A 20,875-nucleotide genomic window follows, 5' to 3' on the forward strand; every position below is an offset into this window, starting at 1 on the left:
ACATAGGCTATAACATCAAGGAGAGACTCAGAATTTTTGTGGGAAGAATAGGTTAATTTAAAACTGATTTAGTTAAGCAAGAACCCAAGGCAAGATCACCATTGTTATCACACACTTACATTTCTTAAGTTTGTCACTCAATCAATTGAACAATCAACCCTTAAAACTGAATTTTATTTGCTTTCCAACCGTGAACTTGAATCTTAAACTGAATTGCCACACCAATTCCCTGTGGTTCGATAATTTAAAACCGGGTGAATTCCGTACACTTGCGGATTAACCAACAAGTTTTTGGCGCCATTGCCGGGGAATTGTTTGTGGTTTTTGGTTTAAGTTTTTGGTTTGTGGTTTTATTTTCTGTTTTGAACTTTGCCTAGAATCGGTGCTACTAACCTTTCTCTGTTTGAGTGCCACAAATTTCAGGTCATGGGTGGCTTTATGACAGAGGAGGAGATGCAAGCCCACATAGAGGCACGGATCCAAGAGGGGATCACCCTCCGGTTACGAGAACAAGAAGTTGAGAATGCCAACCGGTCTCTTCGGGAACTCAATTCGGCTACCATGAGTTATGACTATCCCGGGAGCATTGTCTTTCCCGAGGGAGTGGGAAACTTTAAGTTGAGACCGGCATTCATCAACTTGGTTAGCCAAAACCAATATGGTGGAGGTACTTTGGAAGATCCACATGCTCACATGGAGAGGTTCATCCGGAATTGCAACACTTACCGTGTGAACAATGTTCCATCCGATGCAATCCGGTTGAGCTTGTTTCCATTCTCTTTGAAGGATGCAGCGGAGGAATGGCTGAATTCTCAACCTCAAGGGAGCTTCACTACTTGGGAAGACTTAGCGGAAAAGTTCACAACAAGGTTCTTCCCGAGAGCCCTTTTGAGGAAATTGAAAAAAGACATCATGAATTTTGTGCAAACCACTGAGGAAAATCTCTATGAAGCTTGGGAGCGCTTCAAGAAGCTATTGAGGAAATGTCCTCAACACAATCTCACCCAAGCTGAATTGGTTGCAACATTTTATGATGGTCTACAATACTCTTGGAGGTTTGGCCTAGATGCGGCTTCAAATGGGGAGTTCGATGCTCTTCCCCCACAAGCGGGGTATGACTTAATAGAAAAGATGGCAGCGAGAGCCATGAACTCTGAAAATGATCGCCAAACCCGAAGGAGTAAGTTTGAAGTGGAAGCTTATGACAAGCTCTTGGCCTCCAACAAGCAACTCACCGAACAAGTGGCGGAGATTCGAATGCATATTAAGGAGACCAAGGCTGTTGGTGCAAGAATGACTTGTGTGGAGTGCAAGTCTTATGGTGGACCTCATGTTAGTAACTTGTGTGCTGTCAATGCTGAGAGCAATGAAGCCAAAGCTATAGCTCAAGGAAGCATAGTTCCATCCTCAAATCATGAGCCTCTTGTCCAAACACAAGTTGTTGGAAAGGTGAATTGCAAGAGGAGTTTAGAGGAGCTATTGGAGAGTTGCATCAACCGCATGAACAACAACCATAAGAACCAAGAGGCGGCTATCAAGAACTTGGAGAACCAACTTGGTCAGCTGGCCAAGCAAATGGCCGAGATACCTCAAGGTAAATTTCCTTCTGATACTTTCCCCAATCCCGAACAAGAAAATTTTGTTGTTGTTACTACTAGAAGTGGTAGAGTGTTAAGAGAGTTAGAAAAGAAAACAGAGGGAGGAAAAAGTGAGAAGATAGTGGAGGAGGAAGTGAGTGTTCCTATTAAAAATAAAGTGTTGAATGATCCTACTCCTGAGCTTAGCAAGATTCCATTTCCCAAGGCTTTGGTTAAGAAAAATCTGGATAAACAGTTTTCTAAGTTTGTGGAGGTTTTTAAGAAACTCCACATCAATATACCTTTTTCTGAAGCCTTGGAGCAAATGCCAATCTATGCTAAGTTCATGAGGGATATCCTAAGTAAAAAGAGGAAGTTGAGTGAGGTTGATGAGACGGTCATGTTGACTGAGGAGTGTAGTGCAATCTTGCAAAGGAAGATACCTAGGAAGAGGAGAGATCCCGGAAGCTTTACTATTCCGGTGGAGATTGAGGGGTTGTCGAAAGTGGATGCATTGTGTGACTTAGGAGCGAGCATCAACTTGATGCCGCTTAGCATGTTTAGGAGGCTGAACTTAGGTGAGGTTACCCCAACTATGCTCTCCTTACAAATGGCGGACCGATCCCTAAAGACACCTTATGGGATCATTGAAGATGTGATGGTTAAGGTTGATAAGTATGTATTCCCCGTTGATTTTGTGGTGCTGGACATGGAGGAAGATGCAAAGATTCCTCTTATTCTAGGCCGACCCTTTTTAGCCACTGCTAGGGCTAAGATTGATGTTGATAAGGGTCAGCTCATTCTCCGAGTTGGTAAGGACAAGGTAAGATTTTCAGTTTTCAATCCTAATTTGCAAGCTAACCTTAATGATGGTTTTGTTAGTGATATGATTCAAAGCTTGTCCAGGTCTTCAAAGGAGACCCCCAAGGTAAGTGAAAAAGATGTTGAGCTTAGCCAAGCTCTCATCAAGCTTGTTAGTAAAAACAAGTATGGGGGGTCTAAAGATGAGAGTTTCAAAGACCACATGGCCCGATTCATTGAAGCGAGTCACCTTGGAAAGATGGAAGGTGTGACTAGTGATGAGCTCAAGATTAAGCTCTTCCCTCACTCCTTGAAGGGGGGAGCAAGGATTTGGTACGATGGTTTAGATGATACCCTCTCTTGGGTGGAATTGTTCCAAAGTTTTTGTGCGAGGTTTCTACCTTTCACATGTGGGAGGAAGCTTGATGGTAAGGAATTTCCTTCCTAACCCCAAAGGAAGGAGAGTCCACCTAGGACTATAACTTAGGGCTTCTTGGGAGACAACCCAAGTCTTGTTTTATTTCGCTTGTTTGTTTGTTGCATTTTGCAGGGAATGAGAGCCTGAATTTTGGAGTAGGAGGTGTGTCTAAGGCCTCCATGGTAATTGGTAAAGGAGGTCGACTCTTTCCCTTAGTTTAGCTCATGCATTTTTGCATATTTTTCTTTTGTAGCTTTTATTTTTCTTTTATTCATGCATTGTTTTGTTATAGTCGTTTTTGGGTTTTTACTTCCCTATACTCACATGTTGTTGCCCGCAAGTTTTGCTCTCTAACTTGTTCTGTTTTTGAAAATGTTTTTGTGAATACTTGTGTTGTCTCTTGGGGATGAGTGATTGCATGCTTTGGGGAAGAGAGGAGGAGACTTCGGTCTTCCGATTGTTTCTTGAGAATGGAGTTGATGTGAGTCCATTAAGGGTCCATTCTTGACCCTTCACTATAAAATTTCCCTAGAGGATCCTGACTCACTTGCACTTCTTGGTTCTGTGTTGATTTCACTCATAGAATGCTTGTGATACTTGCCTTATTCTTGAGACTTTTAGGTTTTGTTTGAGCTTCAGAGTTTGTTAACTTGTACATTTGTCCCTAGTTGTCCCACTTGAGCCTTATTGAAGATTTCCTTTGTTAGCCACATGGATGGGATGAAGGATAGGTTGGAACTTGGGAAGTGTTGGTCCTTACAATGTTATGGAGCTGAAATAATATTGGAATTGTCTCTTGCCCAAAGTAAAAGAAAAAAAAGAGAAAAAAACTCCTAATCAAAGTTGGAGTGCAAAAAAAAAAGAGAAAAGAAACTTGAAAAATGGGTCAAGAGACATGTGCTAATGATGTTTGATGTTGAAGCTCCTTGTTTACTTAGTTGGACCACACTCAATGTGCTTTGTAGCCTTAGCTTTCCTTAGGAACCAACCACCTTGTACTTTACCAAGCCAACATTACAACCCTTTTTGAAGTCTCTTTGAATTTATGCATGCTTGATCTCTGCTGCTCTTGAGTGAATGATATTCAGAACCTAAGAACTTGCTTGTGTGCTCAGTGCACTAAATATATATCTCGTCCTAGGATTTTAGATCTATATGCTTCTCATGGATGGACTCTTCAATCTTCTTTGTTTTCGGAAGCATGAAGTAGGTTGTTGGATCTTTCTCTTGAAACCAGCTGTAGTTTCTCTTTCCCCCGGTTTTGTGTTAAGTATTCCTTGTTGAGCACTTGTTTTGGGAGCATTTCTTGCGCTTGAGGGCAAGCGAGTGTTTTTTACGCTCGAGGGCGAGCTGTCGTTGAGTATAGTGGTGTGATGACCCTAGTTTAGTAGTGTTTTTAGGGTCATTTCCTAGTTTGTTTCGAGTCTTTTTGTTGAGTCTCATGCAGTGTTTCATGCATTATCATGCATTTTTATCTTTCTTTGTGTTTTTATTTTGTTTTTGTATTTTTGTAGTTTTATAAGGACCTTTCGTGCATTTTGATTAGCTAGAGGACTTGCATATCTTTTCTATTTTAATTGAAGGTTCCCCTTGCTAATTAACTCTTTGAAGCTTCTAGATATCTCTTTTACTTTGTGCCTAAGTTACCAGGTCTGAAACTAATGGATGAGGAAGGCCAAGAAGCTTGGATTTGAAGGAGGGCTTAAAGAGGCTTGAAGAGGAGTTACAAGGAGCTGAAAAGTCTGTTCCAGCGAAGCTTGAGCGCCTAGGCGCTGGGAATTGGCGCCTAGGCGCTAGTGCAATTTTCCTGTAGCTTTTGGAATTGGCGCCTAGGCGCTTGGAATTGGCGCCTAGGCGCCAAACACCTCCAGAGAGCATGTTTTTGGGCTGGAATTGGCGCTCAGGCGCTCTAAATTGGCGCCTGAGCGCCCAGACTCGACTGTTTTGGCTATAAATTGGTTTTTAGACATTTCTCTTGGAACCTTTTGTCATTTTATCATATTTTCATAAGTTAGAAGAGAGGGTTTGAGTTCTGGAGCTTGAGGAGCTTTCTCTAAGCCCTATGTTTCAGGTTTCATCTTTATCTTCTTGTATGGATTCTATAGCCATGCTTGGCTAAACACCTTTTTGCTTTGGGTTCCTTGTAAGACTCTTGATGTTTTAATCTTATTTCCTTTTTCTTCACATGAATCTTCTGAGTAAACCCTTGAATTCCATATCTATGCTTTATGTTTCAAGTTAGATCATGAGCTAGCTTTATGCTTTTCTATAATATAATGGAAATTTGTTATAGATTAGGGACATGATATGGGATTACCTCTTCTATGCTTGCTACTAGGAATAGAGTAGGGGTTGGGGTTTGTTGGCCTGAATTGCATGCTTAGTGCCTTTAGCAAATGTTTAGGTTGTCAAGGAATTGAGCCTATCTTTTGACTTTAGAGGATTGTCTATACAAGGCATTGATAGATGATTACATAGGCTATAACATCAAGGAGAGACTCAGAATTTTTGTGGGAAGAATAGGTTAATTTAAAACTGATTTAGTTAAGCAAGAACCCAAGGCAAGATCACCATTGTTATCACACACTTACATTTCTTAAGTTTGTCACTCAATCAATTGAACAATCAACCCTTAAAACTGAATTTTATTTGTTTTCCAACCGTGAACTCGAATCTTAAACTGAATTGCCACACCAATTCCCTGTGGTTCGATAATTTAAAACCGGGTGAATTCCGTACACTTGCGGATTAACCAACACTTATATTTTTCTTCCAATGACGTTTAAAAAAATTTCAGTTATTAAATATATCAATTTCGTATTTGTAGGTTTTTTATTTATCAAAACAACAAACTTAGATATACTTCTGAATTTAAATTACTGGAAATCAATAACAAGAATATTTTTTCTAAAGTAACAAAATCAAAACTGTTAAATATTGTTGATATTGTTTTTATATCATAATTTTTGTATAGGATTATAAGATAAAAAGTAAAAAACTTCTCACCTTTTCAAATCCCGTTATCCAACACGCGTTCAATACTTCCCAATCAGATGGCAACAACGTTTTATCTTCTGCTTTTAAAGGTTATACATTATGTGTCTTATTAAAAGTCTTGTGCAGAAATCTAAGAACGCTCTCTATCTCTCTCAAACACGATTTGCTTCTAATTCCCAATCTAACCAGGTATGTAGCTCTCAATACATTCTAAAGAAATATCATTGTCCAATTTCTTTCTACTTTCTCATACATTTTTCATACTAATCAAACAATTCCTTGACATGCATGCTGGTCATTGTGCTCTTATTCCCTTTGCCTCTCTAATTATATCTAAGGAAAACACACTGATGCATGCTTAGTTTTTTGTCTTTAAATTCTATATCATTCAAAAGATGTTGTCAATTTCTGTATAAACCTACATGTAACATGTTTGCTTGACAATTTATTTGATTTATGTACCCTTTTCGTTTTAATTTGATACAGTTCTGTGCTTTAACAGGTTTTAGAGATGATGAACTTTTTCAGTCAAATATTATTGAATTCAATTTGATATGTTGAGATTTAAGGAGATCTATTCGCACTTTATTAGTGTTGTTGTTTATGTGAAATCACTTTTGTATCTGAAATTATCTCTTTCAAATTATGTTCATGTTCCCTGATTTTAGAGATGATAAACTTTTTCAGTCAAATATTATGAATTTAATTTTCATATGTTGAGATTTAAGGAGATCTATTCGCACTTGATTAGTGTTTTTGTTTATGTGAAATCACTTTTGTATCTGAAATGATCTCTTTTAAATATTATGATTTTTTGTAATCTACTAATATCCATTAGATGTTCTCACAGTAAAATGATTGTTATCTCTAATTTTTTCCAGTTAGTTATTAAACTGAATTCATTATTTGCCAGATTTTTTTAATCTATGACTTCTTAATTTACATCTTTCTATACTGCCATAATTTACCTTTTCAGGTGTTCACTAAACTATTAACTTGCGACGACGATGTATGCTCTTCGTCTAAGGTCTCCTCATTCCAATCCCAGGATTTTTGTGCGACCACTTAATCCTCTGATGGTATTACCCTAAACTTTTGTTAAAGTTCCTCAATTATACACATAAGTTTAGCATTTCAGAAATTACTTGCATTTTATTTGAATTTTTGTACAATTTACAGACATATGTCATTGTGCCAAGACGATTTCATGATTCTGTTGGACATGAAATCAACGATGTTGTCCAGATTCGAGACCCTATTGGTAACACCTTCAACTTTTCATACTACTACAATTTAGGCGACTTCAGGCTTGGTGCTGGATTTACGGCCCTACGTGCAATACACCATATTGAAATAACTGTTTTCATTCATTTCATATATCGTCGTTACTCAACATTTTGCATCCACATTTACGACCCCGTGGGTCGGGAGGTCTCATACAACATTGCCCCAGAACTAGGACCTCCACTGAATCCTAATGTTGTTGGTGTTCAAGACAATAATGCTATTGATTTATCCAGTGATGATGAGTCTGATGACGAACTTGATCAAGCTCCATGGATGGAAAAGATCTGGGAAGCTAATATCACAGATGCACATATACTTGGACATCAAACAATGGTTTGTTTAATATCTTTAATCATTTTAGTCTTTTATTTTTTACTTTTGCCAATATTAATTATTTTTACTTAATTTCTGTAGACAATTTCAAGCCGTGTCCAACAAACTTTTTTTCCTAATTTGCCTCCTGTCATAACTGTTATTCTCCCTGATGGCAACAATGCACAGTGGCACATTACATGGCGTGTTGCATGTAATTCAATTGAAGGTTCATCTGGAAGTCGCGGGAGGGTAGGTTATTTGGCTGCTGGTTGGTGTGACTTCTATAGGAGTGAGTTTAGACGCCTTCGAAATTCTGGTCAAGTTCATAGGATTGAGTTGTGGGAACTATCTGATTCCGATAGCTACATGGTTCAAGTCTTTACGATGTAATCTGTTTAATGCTCTCAAATTTTATAAGCACTATCTCATTAGTATGTACTTTTCTGTTGTGGACTTTTTCCATATTTAGTTGACTGTCATCTTTGTTGTTGTTTGAATGACTATGCTGGATTCCTAATTAATTGTTTGTTGTCAATTATATGGTTTCCACCCTATGTAAGCATTCATGGTTAAAGACTGTAATCTATGTTTCGAATGAGTTAATATGGGTGACCTCTAATGTTTCAAGATTAATTTGAAACTTTAGAGATTGTTTAACAATTATATGGAACAGGAATTGTGCTCCTCTGTTGGTAGAAATTCTGTTACAACAATTGCTTGATTTTAAACAGATATAAATCCCTTATTTCATTTCTTCTTTTGTATTGTTAAGCATTTCTAATCAGTTTGAGTGTTGCTTAAATCATATCAATTCACTGCAACTATCATACAGCCATTGCTTGAGCTATACTTATCCCTTTATAATTTCAATCACATGAATGTTCTTTCAAATTATACCATGTTTTCTTCATCCTTTTAATCATTCGTTCAACAAATCTCCAATTCTTCAATCAGTCAAAATGTGAGAACAAGCTCCAATCCTTCTTTTCATTAAAGGATTTGACTATGCACACATGACTTCTTAGACTGTTCATGTACCACTGGTTGATAAAATGACAGTTCTCATTCTTTCTCAATCTATTGCTTCTCCTTTCCTTAATCTTATTCTATCACATGATATGAGTTGAATGACAATGAGGTAGTTGGATTTAATGGCATGATGTGAGTGCATTTAATGCTTATTAGTTGATTCAATTGGTTCACCACTTTTTACTCTAATTCTTAGATCAGTTTCCAATTCAAATGTATTATTATATTACTATATTATTAGTACCATGCATATTGTCATTGGCTTATTGGTGCTCAGTATGCATGCTTTGACGGTGGAGTTTTTTTTTGGATTGCCACCTTTCATGCTAGAGTGGTGGACACACAATGTGTTGGGCAGCCAATGTCAATTTCTTTGCTAATCATTTGATCTCATTTAATGCCTATCTACTATACTTCTTTATTCACTCTAAGCCCATGTTTCGTCCACCAATCGATTCTTTTATTAGCATTTTCTTTTTCTTTTAAAGCTTTTAAATCTCTTCATATACTAATAGATTATCATCTATATAAGGGTTGGAATCCAACTCTCAAGCAGTTCATAATTTCATAACTTCTACTCACAAACTCCTTACTACCAGCACAACATAAATGGCTCTTCCTCTTCAAGGTACCAATACTGTTCATTCAAACTTTAAATATGAATTTATTGATTGATTTTCTGTATTTTGTTGCAATATGGAATAATAGGATATATACTAAAGTTGGTATTAATACACGTCAACAGTGAAATAAGGTCAGAAAATGGTCTATCTTTTGTTTTTTTTTACATGATCTATCTTAAAAGGTTATAAACATGAATTTTGATTTTTTTATGTGTAACTTTGGTTTCTCAACAATTATACTCAAATCAATATATGAAATCCTTTACCATAAACCAAAATCACCTTTATTAAGGTAGTATTATATCTTCTTAAAGAAAAGAAGGTAGTTTTATATCGACTTAAAAAAAGGGTAGTTGAATATCTTTACCATTTATATTCAATTTTTAGTTATGATGTCAATGACTATGAAATTTTTTTTGAACTCGTGACTATGAAATAATTGATAATGAAGTTGTTTAGTTTATGAAAACCTATATTATATGCATAGACTATATTTTTTAATTACGAAATCAGTTTATTGACATACTTTTATACTCCTAATAGTTCATAAAATTATCAAACCTATCAGTTATTCGATTTTATCTGACACCAAAAATCATAATCAATTGATTACAAATTATTGTTTTTGTTTTTCTAAAATACAGATATCTCTAATCAAATTCAGTTATCATCAAAGGATAAAGCTGAAAGTGCAACAGGTATTCATCATTATCTTATTTTATCATATGATTTTTTGTAATCTACACTGACTCAATTTTTGAAATATTCAAATATGTTAGGAAATAATAAGAAGAAGTATAAACGTGGTTGTGCTCCAAGAAAACCTAATCAACAACGACCAAAAAAACAGAGGACGAGTAGGAGTGAGTTTTAAAGTTTATTAGATTATTTGATTTAAATCAACTTATATAAGTAAAGTACAAATTTGCTCTAATCAATTCTAATAACTCCCGGTATAATTTTTTCCCAGTGTCAGCATGGACTATTTCAGGCGAAGGCTCATCATATAATTCATCTCAAATCGATATACATTTAAATACAGGTACTTAACTATATCTTTCAAAAACTCCGATGAGTACATATGAAACTTTTGTTATTAGTAATTTTTTAAAAAATATACTGCCACCTAGATCTTGGTTATTTAACTCATTTTACATTTTCAACAAAAAATAAATAAATAAAATATGTATTTTTATTGATTGTTTATTTTAACCCATTTTTATTGATTTCCCTTAATTTCATTTAATTAGGTTCCAATAACCACCTTTCATCTATCATCGTTGCTTCGAAGGAATTTGACACCAGATTCAATTTTGTTGAAATTGAGAAACAAAGTGAGTTATGTTTGCTTTAATGTACCAACAATTATCAATGCACTTGATATTAACTATTTTTTTTTATGACATAGCATATGTTGATCTGGGGGAATGAATACAATATGTAAGTTTTGTGGAGCAACACTATGGGCTGAAGAACGAGCTGAAAAGAGTAAATCACCACTTGAACCGGATTTCTCTATGTGTTGTTCGAAAGGAAAAATAGCAATTCCTTACTTGAAAGACCCGCCTGAATTGTTGCTTAACCTGCTTACAAATAATGATCCCAGAAGTCGAAATTTTCTTGATAATATTCGATCTTACAATAGTATGTTTGCATTTACCTCAATTGGAGGTAAAATTGTCACCAATATTAATGATGGTCATGGTCCTCCTCAATTCATTATCAGTGGTCAGAATTACCATCGTATAGGAAGTTTACTGTCAGACGAAGGGCAGTCCCCCAAGTTTGTGCAATTATATATATATGACACCAAGAATGAAGTTGAGAACAGATTAAAACCATTCAGGTATTGCATTTTTTTTTCTTCATTCGTTTTTATCATTCTTACATGTCTACATAGTTATATACTTTTTTGTTATGTTTGCTATGAATAGCAGCAATGGAAATAATAGCCTTGATCCTACCCTGGTTGCTGAGTTGATAAAAATGGTTGATCAATATAATCGTTTAGCTAGATTATTTAGAAGGGTGCGTGATTATGTTGAACGAGGTGAGGCTGAGAATGTTGCTTTGAGATTATTTAGGAGTTGTTCTCTTGATCCAAAGACATACAATCTTCCAAGTGTTGATGAAGTTGCAGTCTTAATTGTTGGTGATTTTGACAGTTCTGATTGTGGGCGTGATATTATTCTTCGTACTAAGCATGGCCAGTTTCAAAGGATTTATGAGAACCATTCTTCGTTCCTTCCTCTTCAATACCCGATACTTTTCCCACATGGGGAAAAAGGTTTCTCTGAGGATATTGACTTTGCAAATCTTCATAATGTTAATACAGACCCTAGGCGTGATCATATTTCACTGCGTGAGTGGGTTGTTTTTCGGCTTTTTGAAAGGAAATTTGAGTGCAAGCGAATCTTTCTATCTAGACGTTTGTTTCAACAATTTGTGGTTGACTGTTATTCAATGATTGAGTCTCAAAGATTGTATTATTACCGGAACAACCAATCAAGTATAAGAAGACATTTTCTAGAAGGAATTGAGGAAGCAATGAGCCGTGGTGATACATGTTCATCAACCATTGGATCAAGAGTATATCTTCCAGCTTCTTTTAAGGGTGGCAAGCGCTACATGTTCAACAATTGTCAAGATGCCATGGCTATTTCCAACACATATGGTTATCCTGACCTATTTTTGACAATGACTTGCAATCCCAAATGGCCAGAAATTGATCGACATGTTTCTGCATTAGGCTTGACTGCTTCAGATCGACCAGATCTAGCTTGCCGTGTCTTTCATATGAAGTTAAATGCATTAATTATTGATTTAAAGAATGGTGATTTCTTTGGCAAGGCTATTGCAGGTATGTTTTATGTCAACTTTATATAATAATACGGTAAATATTTTAAATTTCATTTATATTCTCCAAAATTATTTTATCAAAGTACACATTTTGTGTCATTTACCTACCACAAATATGGTATTAATTGTAGGCACATATACTATTGAGTTTCAAAAAAGAGGATTGCCTCATGCTCATATTTTATTGTGGCTTAGCATGGAAAACAAGTTACGTACTCCTAATATGATTGATTCTGTTATTTGTGCTGAGTTGCCGGATCCCGAACGTTTCCCACAATTGTTTGAGTGTGTATCCAACTATATGGTTCATGGTCCATGTGGGTTTAGTAACAAAGATTCTCCTTGCATGAAGAATGGTCATTGCTCCAAATATTTCCCCAAAAAATTTGTCCAGTCAACATCGTTTGATAGTGATGGTTATCCAATATATAGAAGAAGAAATACTGGTGTAATCACTCTGAGGAAGGGCGTCCCTTTGGATAATAGATATGTTGTTCCTTACAATCCAAAGTTGTTGATGAAATATCGTGCACATATCAATATTGAATATTGCAATAAATCGAACTCCATCAAATATTTATTTAAATACATTAATAAGGGAGTTGATAGGGTCACAATGTCAATGAGTGTGCCACAAGCAAAGAAGGATCAACTTGAAGAAGTGGATGAGATTAAACAATATTATGATTGCAGATATCTTTCACCATGTGAAGCTCTATGGAGATTATACGGATTTGAAATTCATTTGAAGTGGCCACCTGTGAAGAAACTAATTTATCACATGCCTAAGAAACAAGTCATCCTATTCAAGGAACAATAATCTATTAAGAATGTGTTTGACAAAAACAAGTTGAAAAATAGCATGTTCACTGCTTGGATGGTTGCAAATGCCAAATATGATGAAGGTAGACGCTTGACATATTCGGAATTTCCAGCTGCATTTGTATATGATGAAAAAAAGAAAGAATGGAAGCCAAGGCAACAAGGCTTTTCGATTGGTCGGATGAACTTTGTTGCCCCGGGATGTGGTGAATTGTATTATCTGCGACTTTTGTTGAATTTCCAACGTGGATGCATGAGCTTTGATGATTTGAAAACACATAAAAATCGCACTTATGAGACTTTTCGAGATGCATGTGACGCAATGGGTTTGTTAAAAGATGATCGTGAATTCATCGATGCTATGCACAATGTAGCCAAGATTTCATCAGGTTTTTATGTCAGAAACCTATTTGTTACATTCTTATTGGGCAACACATTGAGTAATCCGCTTAATGTATGGAATAAAACATGGCACGAACTTGCTGATGATATTCAGTATAACATGCGCAAGACTCATAACAAACCAGGTACACATTTCTTTCATTACAATTATTTAGTTTTCAAAAATAGATTTAAAACATATCATTTTTTTTAGATGTTTGTATCTATATTCATTGAAATCATATTTACTTATTTAGAAGATATTTAATTATTGCCTTAATCAAATTATTGATAGATTTGGTTATTGAAGAACATCGTCTTAAGGATCTATGTTTAATGGAGATTGAGAAAATCTTAATGGTGAATAGTAAATCGCTCAAGGATTTTCCTGGGATGCCTCGAGTTGAAGCTAACACACTGACTGAGTATGGAAATGTGTTGTTACTCAATGAGCTCAATTTTGATCCTATAGAGATGACTCGCTTGCATGAAGAATGCTTTCTCAAGTTGAATGATGGACAATCAAAAATATATAATGAAATTATGGCTGCTATCACTTCAGATAATGGTCGTTTTTTCTTTGTATATGGCTATGGTGGAACAGGGAAAACATTTTTGTGGAAGACTTTGACATACAAACTACGATCTGAGAAAAAGATTATATTGAATGTTGCATCAAGTGGCATTGCTGCTTTGTTACTACCAGGTGGTCGAACAGCACATTCATTGTTTTCTATTCCCCTTTCGTTGAATGAGGATTCATGTTGTGGGATAGCACTAGGAAGTCCTAAAGCTGAATTGTTACAACTTGCTAGCTTAATAATTTGGGATGAGGCACCAATGGTTAGTCGGTTCGCATTTGAGGCTTTAGATAGGACTTTGAAGGACATAATGAGGTTCACCTCTAATGGTGCACAACCATTTGGGGGAAAGGTTGTTGTTTTAGGAGGTGATTTTAGACAAATTTTACCTGTCATTCCTAAAGGTAGGCGAGCAGAGATAGTTATGTCAACAATTAACTCCTCCCGATTATGGCAGTATTGCAAGGTGTTGACTTTAACTGAGAATATGAGATTGATGACCAATAGATGCTCTCCGAATCATGATGAAATTAAAGATTTCGCAAAGTGGGTTTTGGATGTTGGTGATGGTAAATTGGGTGATTATAATGACGGTGAGTCTGATGTTCGAATTCCTGCTGATTTGCTAATCCAACAATCCTCAAACCCTATTGCAGACATTGTGTATGTCATTTACCCTGAAATTCTTCAAAATGTTGGTTGTGTCAAATACTATTCTGATAAAGCAATACTTGCGCCAACTTTGGATGCTGTTGATTCAATCAATCAATATGCATTATCATTATTTCCTGGAAACGAAACAACTTATCTTAGCTCTGATTCAGTATGGAAAGTCAATGAAGAAATTGGAATAGAAGCTGATTGGTTAACCACGGAATTTTTAAATGGTATTAGAAGTTCTGGCATTCCTGATCACAAGTTGGTTCTTAAAAAAGGTGCACCTGTAATGCTTATGCGAAATCTAGACATTTCAACTGGTTTATGCAATGGTACAAGGCTTATTGTTGACTACCTTGGTGAAAATGTAATCGGTGCTATAGTTCTCTCTGGCACACATATTGGGAAAGTTGCATACATCTCTAGGATGAATTTGATGCCGTCTGATGAAAGCATGCCAATTAAGTTCCAAAGGAGACAATTTCCTTTAATTGTTTCTTTTGCAATGACTATAAATAAAAGTCAGGGACAATCATTATCTCAAGTGGGTGTATATTTACCGAAGGCAGTTTTTTCTCATGGGCAATTGTATGTTGCTATTTCCAGAGTTCAAAGTAGAGCTGGCCTTAAGATTTTAATATGCAATGAAGACACTAGCCAACAAGATGTTACTAAGAACATTGTCTTCAAGGAAGTTTTTCAAAAGATTTATAACAATTAGTTTGTTTCATAACCTTTATTCCTTTCACTAATATGTTGTAGTATTTAAATTGGTAAACATTTGACCTATACATTTACTATAATTTTGATTGTTCCTCTTTATATAATCTAATGGTGGAATTCCACATTACTCATTCCCCAAAATAGTAGATCCACAAAGGGAAATATATAGTTAACGTGCACATTAAACGATAGATAATAAAACCATCCAATATTCGCCCGCATTATATAATCATATTGTCATAGTAAATTAAACATTTGATTACCCCACATATATCAAGTACTAAACATGTAATAAAATACTAAATTATAAATTATTATAATCAGCAGCCAATTCCGTCGAATATTACCCGTGCATCGCACGGGATAACGGGCTTAATCCTAGTGTGGGAGAATCTAGGTCCCACGACTTTAATTTCCAAATTAGGGTGTTGAGGACAAATGACACATTAGGAATAGAATTTTGAATACCTTTTTTTCTTCTTCTTCATATATCTAATTTGATTCATGTTACAAACTATAATACGTCAAATATTTGTAAGCCTTTTGAAAAAATACAAACTAGATAACATATCAAGGAATCTATTGTATAACATCCAATGGGTTTCATGATACGAATTGCAATTAGATGAGTTAGTTAAGTTGGTTACCAATTTAAGAGTTAGAGGAGAGCTCATCTATCATTGGATAACCCAACTTTTTTTATCTTTATCCAGATAATGCTTCAATCAATAATCATCGGACACCAATTTATAAACAATAATATCATGGAATAATGAAAGTTTTAGACGAAACATGGTCTAACATGGGCGTACCAATTCCTAAGCCACTTGGGCTGATAATTTTGTATACTTAATGGGCCGGGCAACCCATGGTTCGTTCGGACCAAAACCCAAGCTATAAATAACAGGCACCGCCCAAGCGGCAGGGGGGCCTATCATTTCACGCAATTTCGTTAGTTTTCATTTACTTCGCTTGCTCTCAGTTTGTTTAGCCCAAGTCTAAGGTTTCATACCGGAACATTGGCACCCACTGTGGGGCCGAAGGATACTTTCCTAGGCTTCGATTTTCACCGCGATGGTGACTCGATTCGGGGCGAACGGAGAGAGGAATCATGTTCAACAAAATGATGTTCCTCCCGATGCTCTTCAGCGGATCATGGACGATCTCAATGAACTTCGTCAACATAATCAACAGTTACAAAATCAACTTACTGATCTCAATCAGACTCAGGGTTTACGAGAGGGCGATCGAAGAATGGCTGAGACGGTGGTGGACTTTAAACCTTTCACAGAAGAAATAGCGAATACCGCCGTCCCAGACAATTTGAAGACGTTAAAGCTTGATTCTTACTATGGCGATTCAGATCCAAAGGACCATTTAGTGTATTTCAACACGAAAATGGTCATTGTAGGCGCATCAGACGCGTTGAAGTGCAAAATGTTACCATCAACTTTTAAGAAGTCGGCGATGGTTTGGTTTACGACTCTACCGTCAAGGTCAATTGTCAATTTCACGGAATTATCTACAAAATTCTTGTCTCAGTTTTCTACCAGTCGTGCACAAAAAGTAACTCCGGCGACATTATTCAATGTTCGTCAAGGACCAAATGAGACTTTGCAGTCTTATATGGGGCGTTTCAATCAATTATCTGTTCATTTGGAGGATAAAATGCCGGAAATTTGCATTGCAGCTTTTGAATTGGGCTTGAAGCCGGGTGGTTTGAACAGTAACTTGAGTAGAAAACCTGTGGAGACAATGGCGCATTTACGCGAAAGGGTACAAGGATACATCAGGGAGGAGCAGAGCGATCAGATCAAGAACAACCGCCCGAATGCAGCGGTTACAGGGCAGAAGCAGCAGTTTGAGGCGAAGAAGGGAGCGGTTGCAGATCAATATTCGAAGGGATGGACCGAACGTGGCAACGCAGGGTATAACAATCGCAACCGTTATGACGGTCGTTTTGATAACCGTTCTAATTTCAAAAATCGTGCTCAGCTGTATGGGATGCGTGGGCCAGGACATTCAATGACGTGGACCAGGAATCAAAATGATCGTGCAGTGCCGTTGGCGGTTAATTTGACTGAAGCTTTACACACGTGTTTGGAGGCGAACGTCATCTGTTTTCCTCGGCAGCCAAAGCCGTCAACGGGTTATGTGGATAAGAAGAAGTGGTGTGAATATCATAGGATCTCGGGACATAATACTGATGATTGTTTTACTTTGAAGAAGGAGATCGATAAATTGGTAAAGGCTGGGTGTATGAAACAGCTTGAAGGGCGAAGCAATTCAGATGAAGCAGGAACTTCAACAAGGCGAACCGAAGACGGAAAAGAGATTGAGAGTGAAGGACAAAACAGACAATCCGAAGGGAAAGTGAAGGGGCGGATTCATTCCATTTTTGGTGGATTCCGCGGTTGAGGAATGACTAACTCAGCTCGTAAGAGGTACGTCCATTCCATTAATGCTGTTTATTCTAACGATTGGGGAACTTGGGCAACCAATCAACCCGATATAACTTTTACTGTGCGAGATTTTGAGGGAGTCTAACCTCATGAAGACGATCCAATTGTTGTAATGCTGAGAATTGCTGATTACGAAATTGAGAGGGTACTTCTGGATCAAGGAAGCTCGGCGGATTTGATTTATGGTGATGCTTTTGAAAAGTTGGGGCTAAATGAATCTGATTTGTTACCTTATGCTGGTTCTTTGGTGGGCTTTTCTGGAGAAAAAGTATTTGTTCGAGGGTATGTGGAGCTGAAGACTGTCTTTGGAGAAGGGAAAAATGCGGAGACATTTGCTATTAAGTTTTTGGTTGTAACGCCCCGATTTCTCGGACGTCACGAAAAACCAAAAAAATCATGATTTTCACAAAGAATTTTCGCCGTTCATTTATTAATCTTCATTAAATGACAAAGATCCAATTATTACGAAAGTTCTCAGCGTTAAATATAAATCAAATAAACAAACGTGCGAGTAAGGAAAACGAACGATTGATATAAATCCAATAACTGAAATAATGTACGGTGGCCACACCCATGTGTGTAAACAAAACCACCCTAGTAATCTGACAAAATTGTTTACATTTGAAAATCAACTACAAGTACTTCAAAGTAAAATAAAAGCTCCAAAAATAAAACAGCGCTCTCAACCCAATCAAGGCCACTCGTTGCAGTCTGCATCTTCTCTGGCCCACATGTTGGAAGGCTCCGGCGTCTCCTCTCCTGGCTTCGGAAGCTCAACTTTCATGTCCAGGTTCCACTGCCTCAATGCCTCCAAGCTCCACCCAAACCCTAATGGTACGGGATCCATGAGTCCCTGATTCAGCTCTTGCTCGGGTGGTGCAATGGGGCTCACCGGCTCCTCCTTCGGCACCAAAAGTCCCTCTGTCGGATTCCGGTACTCGGAAGTCACTGAAGGCTCGCTCCCCTCGCCTGACTCGTAGCCTGGCCCCTCACTAGGGTCCGACTCCGAACCGCTGAGAAAATCCATCCCCAAGGGGAGTCCAAAACGGAAGGGTGCGTGAGGAAACCGAATCTTCCCTCTGATAGGCTGAGTCTCAACAATCTGCCCAGCTTGGTCTCTTTTGAAGATGGTCGCGCAGCCGACGTACACGTTCTTCTCCTGGCGGTAGTCGACACCCCAGGCCGTGTCCTCATCAAAACTATGGAGATAAATCTCCCAGTCCTGATCCACTAGCTCCTTCCGGATCACCATCTGTTGGCGTTAAGCGCCCAAACAACAAATAGCAAATAGAGAGGGTCAACTTCTGACTCTCAAATATCTCTAGTCTCTAGCATGTCATAGACAATATAATATCATCATTAATCAACAGAACATAACTAAAAGGTTAATCACATAGCCTAAGTTTCAGTTAGTCTATGCGTCCTCACTTTTCACACAACCACCTTTCACCTTGGATCCAACACCATTCGTCCAGCAGACGAACAACACCATGAGCAAAGCTCACAACATCATGGCGTTCCTTGGAACGTCCACAGCACACCATGGGTCAGACACCCACAAGTCATAACATCACGGTTCAAACCGCATTCACCCTCGCGTGCAAGTTATCTGTTTTGTCTCTAACGGAACCACTGTTCTCATGGTTCATAGTCCTAACCAGACCTATGTTCCACTAATCATAATTTACTTGCATGCGAGTAAACATCATAAAATCCTAGTCTCATGTTACTACTTCAAGTAAATAGACAGGCATTTTATCTCATGTTATTGAAATTAAATAACATCATGCATAATTTCACTTAGCAAATAAGGCATACTCGAACTAGCATACATCAACTAACTAGTTCTATAGCATACTAAGAATTTATCATATTAACTTAGTAATAAATCATACATCATATCATCACTTAGCATAATATTGAATACTAATACTAAGCATGTTATCAACCACACTCGCATACAACTTCACATGCAGGAAAGCAGTAAGACTTCTCTAGACGGAAGTGCCCTCACCTTGGCTACGCTTTCCACGCGAGATCGAGTACGTTCGATCTAACCTTTCCGTGCGCGAACCTGCACGGACCAACAAACTAGGGTTAGAATTTGAAGGAAAAAGGAGCATCATTTCCCCCCTTCAAATATTCGAACCCCATCCCCTAAAACCAAACAATATTACATCTTCTTCTTGTAAACAAGAAGAAAAATACTTGAGTTCACTACTTCCCGAAGGAAGCAGAACTTAGTTACTATAGGAATTATTTCCTATAGAGGTCAAGAAGAACTCTGGAGAGGGAGAGATAGAGACTCACAAAAATTTGGAGAGCTCTGAGTTGTGATTTTCCCTTCACTAGAGACTCCTATTTATAGTGGAGGGTGTGGAGGTGAAAATACAATAAAACCCTTATTTTCAGCCCAAGCCCAGGGTTAAAAATATAATTTTAATAAACTTTAATTCAAATTAATTACTTAATCACCAAGAAAAATCAAAATATCCCAAGATCCCCTCCAAGATGCCTTGGCCGCCCCCCTCATCTTGGTAGTTAGGATATTTTTCTGATTTTCTCTTCAATTAAACCCTCAAGTCAAGGAAAATTGGTTTAAATTTCAAAATAAAGCCCTAAACCCTAGCAACTAGAGTTTTCGGCCACTCTCTCTCTCCTTAACCAATTTTCAAAAATTAAAAACCTTCCATATTAGTTTAAATAAAATCTGAATTTATTTTTTTTTTTAAAATAAAGATGACCCAAAGCATTTATTTCATTATAAAATATCTCCAATATCTTTGCCCTTTTTAAACCAAATTTTCGGCCAACATAAAAAAGGTATATCTCCAATTTTCAAATCCTATCTTCTCAAAATAAGTTAATTCAAAATAAAAATCCGATTTAAATAAATTCCCATAACACTTTATATTTATTTAATAAATAAATAAAACTCCTCCTCCAATATAATAGATATGAGTCTCGAAAATTCCCTTTTTGCATATTTTATGCACTACCCAAAATTATGCATGTGCATGCATGCATATCGACTACTCGCGCTTTACGTAATAATTAATTACGTAATAAATTACTATACAAGCGTTATAGTAACAATTAATCAGTATTTTCTCCTTACTGAAAATAAAACATCGTACTTTATATTATTCTTCAATAATACAAAACATAAATAAATCCCCGGGTCTTACAATACTCCCCCCCTTAAAATAGTTTCGACCTCGAAACTTAAGGGTCTACAAACAACTCGGGATGTGATTTCCGCATTTTATCCTCTAATTCCCAAGTCGCATCGCCCGTAGCTTGATTCCATACAACCTTCACTAAGGATACTTCCTTGTTCCTC

General features: G+C 37.0%; 3 protein-coding genes, 1 long non-coding RNA gene and 1 other non-coding gene across 5 annotated transcripts; 4 read left to right on the forward strand and 1 right to left on the reverse strand.

The window, feature by feature from the left end:
* Positions 1–894: 894 nt before the first annotated feature.
* On the reverse strand, positions 895–1,001 carry LOC130734735 (small nucleolar RNA R71). Its single transcript, XR_009018081.1, has one exon. It is a non-coding gene; the product is annotated as a small nucleolar RNA R71 (small nucleolar RNA).
* Positions 1,002–5,875: 4,874 nt separating this feature from the next.
* Positions 5,876–8,088, forward strand: LOC130732207 (uncharacterized). The gene is made up of 4 exons (XM_057584313.1): positions 5,876–5,982; positions 6,770–6,872; positions 6,973–7,413; positions 7,495–8,088. Exons 2-4 carry the CDS (start codon positions 6,801–6,803, stop codon positions 7,783–7,785), a joined length of 804 nt encoding a protein of 267 aa, XP_057440296.1. The 5' UTR covers positions 5,876–5,982; positions 6,770–6,800; the 3' UTR covers positions 7,786–8,088.
* Positions 8,089–8,963: 875 nt separating this feature from the next.
* LOC130732208 (uncharacterized) lies at positions 8,964–9,910 on the forward strand. Its single transcript, XR_009016964.1, has 3 exons — positions 8,964–9,052; positions 9,692–9,745; positions 9,827–9,910. It is a non-coding gene; the product is annotated as an uncharacterized LOC130732208 (long non-coding RNA).
* Positions 9,911–10,017: 107 nt separating this feature from the next.
* On the forward strand, positions 10,018–15,127 carry LOC130727665 (uncharacterized). The gene is made up of 5 exons (XM_057578864.1): positions 10,018–10,089; positions 10,298–10,381; positions 10,456–11,907; positions 12,038–13,255; positions 13,405–15,127. The coding sequence occupies exons 4-5, from the start codon at positions 12,769–12,771 to the stop codon at positions 15,066–15,068; spliced, it is 2,151 nt and encodes a 716-aa protein (XP_057434847.1). The 5' UTR covers positions 10,018–10,089; positions 10,298–10,381; positions 10,456–11,907; positions 12,038–12,768; the 3' UTR covers positions 15,069–15,127.
* LOC130711518 (uncharacterized) lies at positions 10,475–12,726 on the forward strand. Its single transcript, XM_057561188.1, has 3 exons — positions 10,475–10,893; positions 10,982–11,907; positions 12,038–12,726. Exons 1-3 carry the CDS (start codon positions 10,475–10,477, stop codon positions 12,724–12,726), a joined length of 2,034 nt encoding a protein of 677 aa, XP_057417171.1.
* Positions 15,128–20,875: the final 5,748 nt, after the last annotated feature.

The sequence above is a fragment of the Lotus japonicus genome, chromosome 1 (genome assembly GCF_012489685.1).
Source record: "Lotus japonicus ecotype B-129 chromosome 1, LjGifu_v1.2".
In the NCBI taxonomy this organism is placed as follows: domain Eukaryota; kingdom Viridiplantae; phylum Streptophyta; class Magnoliopsida; order Fabales; family Fabaceae; genus Lotus; species Lotus japonicus.

Excerpts from the sequence above, each read along its gene's own strand:
- LOC130732207 (XM_057584313.1), top strand. The coding sequence starts at position 6,801 with ATGTATGCTCTTCGTCTAAGGTCTCCTCATTCCAATCCCAGGATTTTT. Across the intron at positions 6,873-6,972 it reads GACCACTTAATCCTCTGATG|ACATATGTCATTGTGCCAAG; the intron begins GTATTACCCTAA and ends TACAATTTACAG. Across the intron at positions 7,414-7,494 it reads TACTTGGACATCAAACAATG|ACAATTTCAAGCCGTGTCCA; the intron begins GTTTGTTTAATA and ends TAATTTCTGTAG.
- LOC130711518 (XM_057561188.1), top strand. The coding sequence starts at position 10,475 with ATGAATACAATATGTAAGTTTTGTGGAGCAACACTATGGGCTGAAGAA. Across the intron at positions 10,894-10,981 it reads AACAGATTAAAACCATTCAG|CAGCAATGGAAATAATAGCC; the intron begins GTATTGCATTTT and ends TGCTATGAATAG. Across the intron at positions 11,908-12,037 it reads CTTTGGCAAGGCTATTGCAG|GCACATATACTATTGAGTTT; the intron begins GTATGTTTTATG and ends TATTAATTGTAG.
- LOC130727665 (XM_057578864.1), top strand. The coding sequence starts at position 12,769 with ATGTTCACTGCTTGGATGGTTGCAAATGCCAAATATGATGAAGGTAGA. Across the intron at positions 13,256-13,404 it reads CAAGACTCATAACAAACCAG|ATTTGGTTATTGAAGAACAT; the intron begins GTACACATTTCT and ends AATTATTGATAG.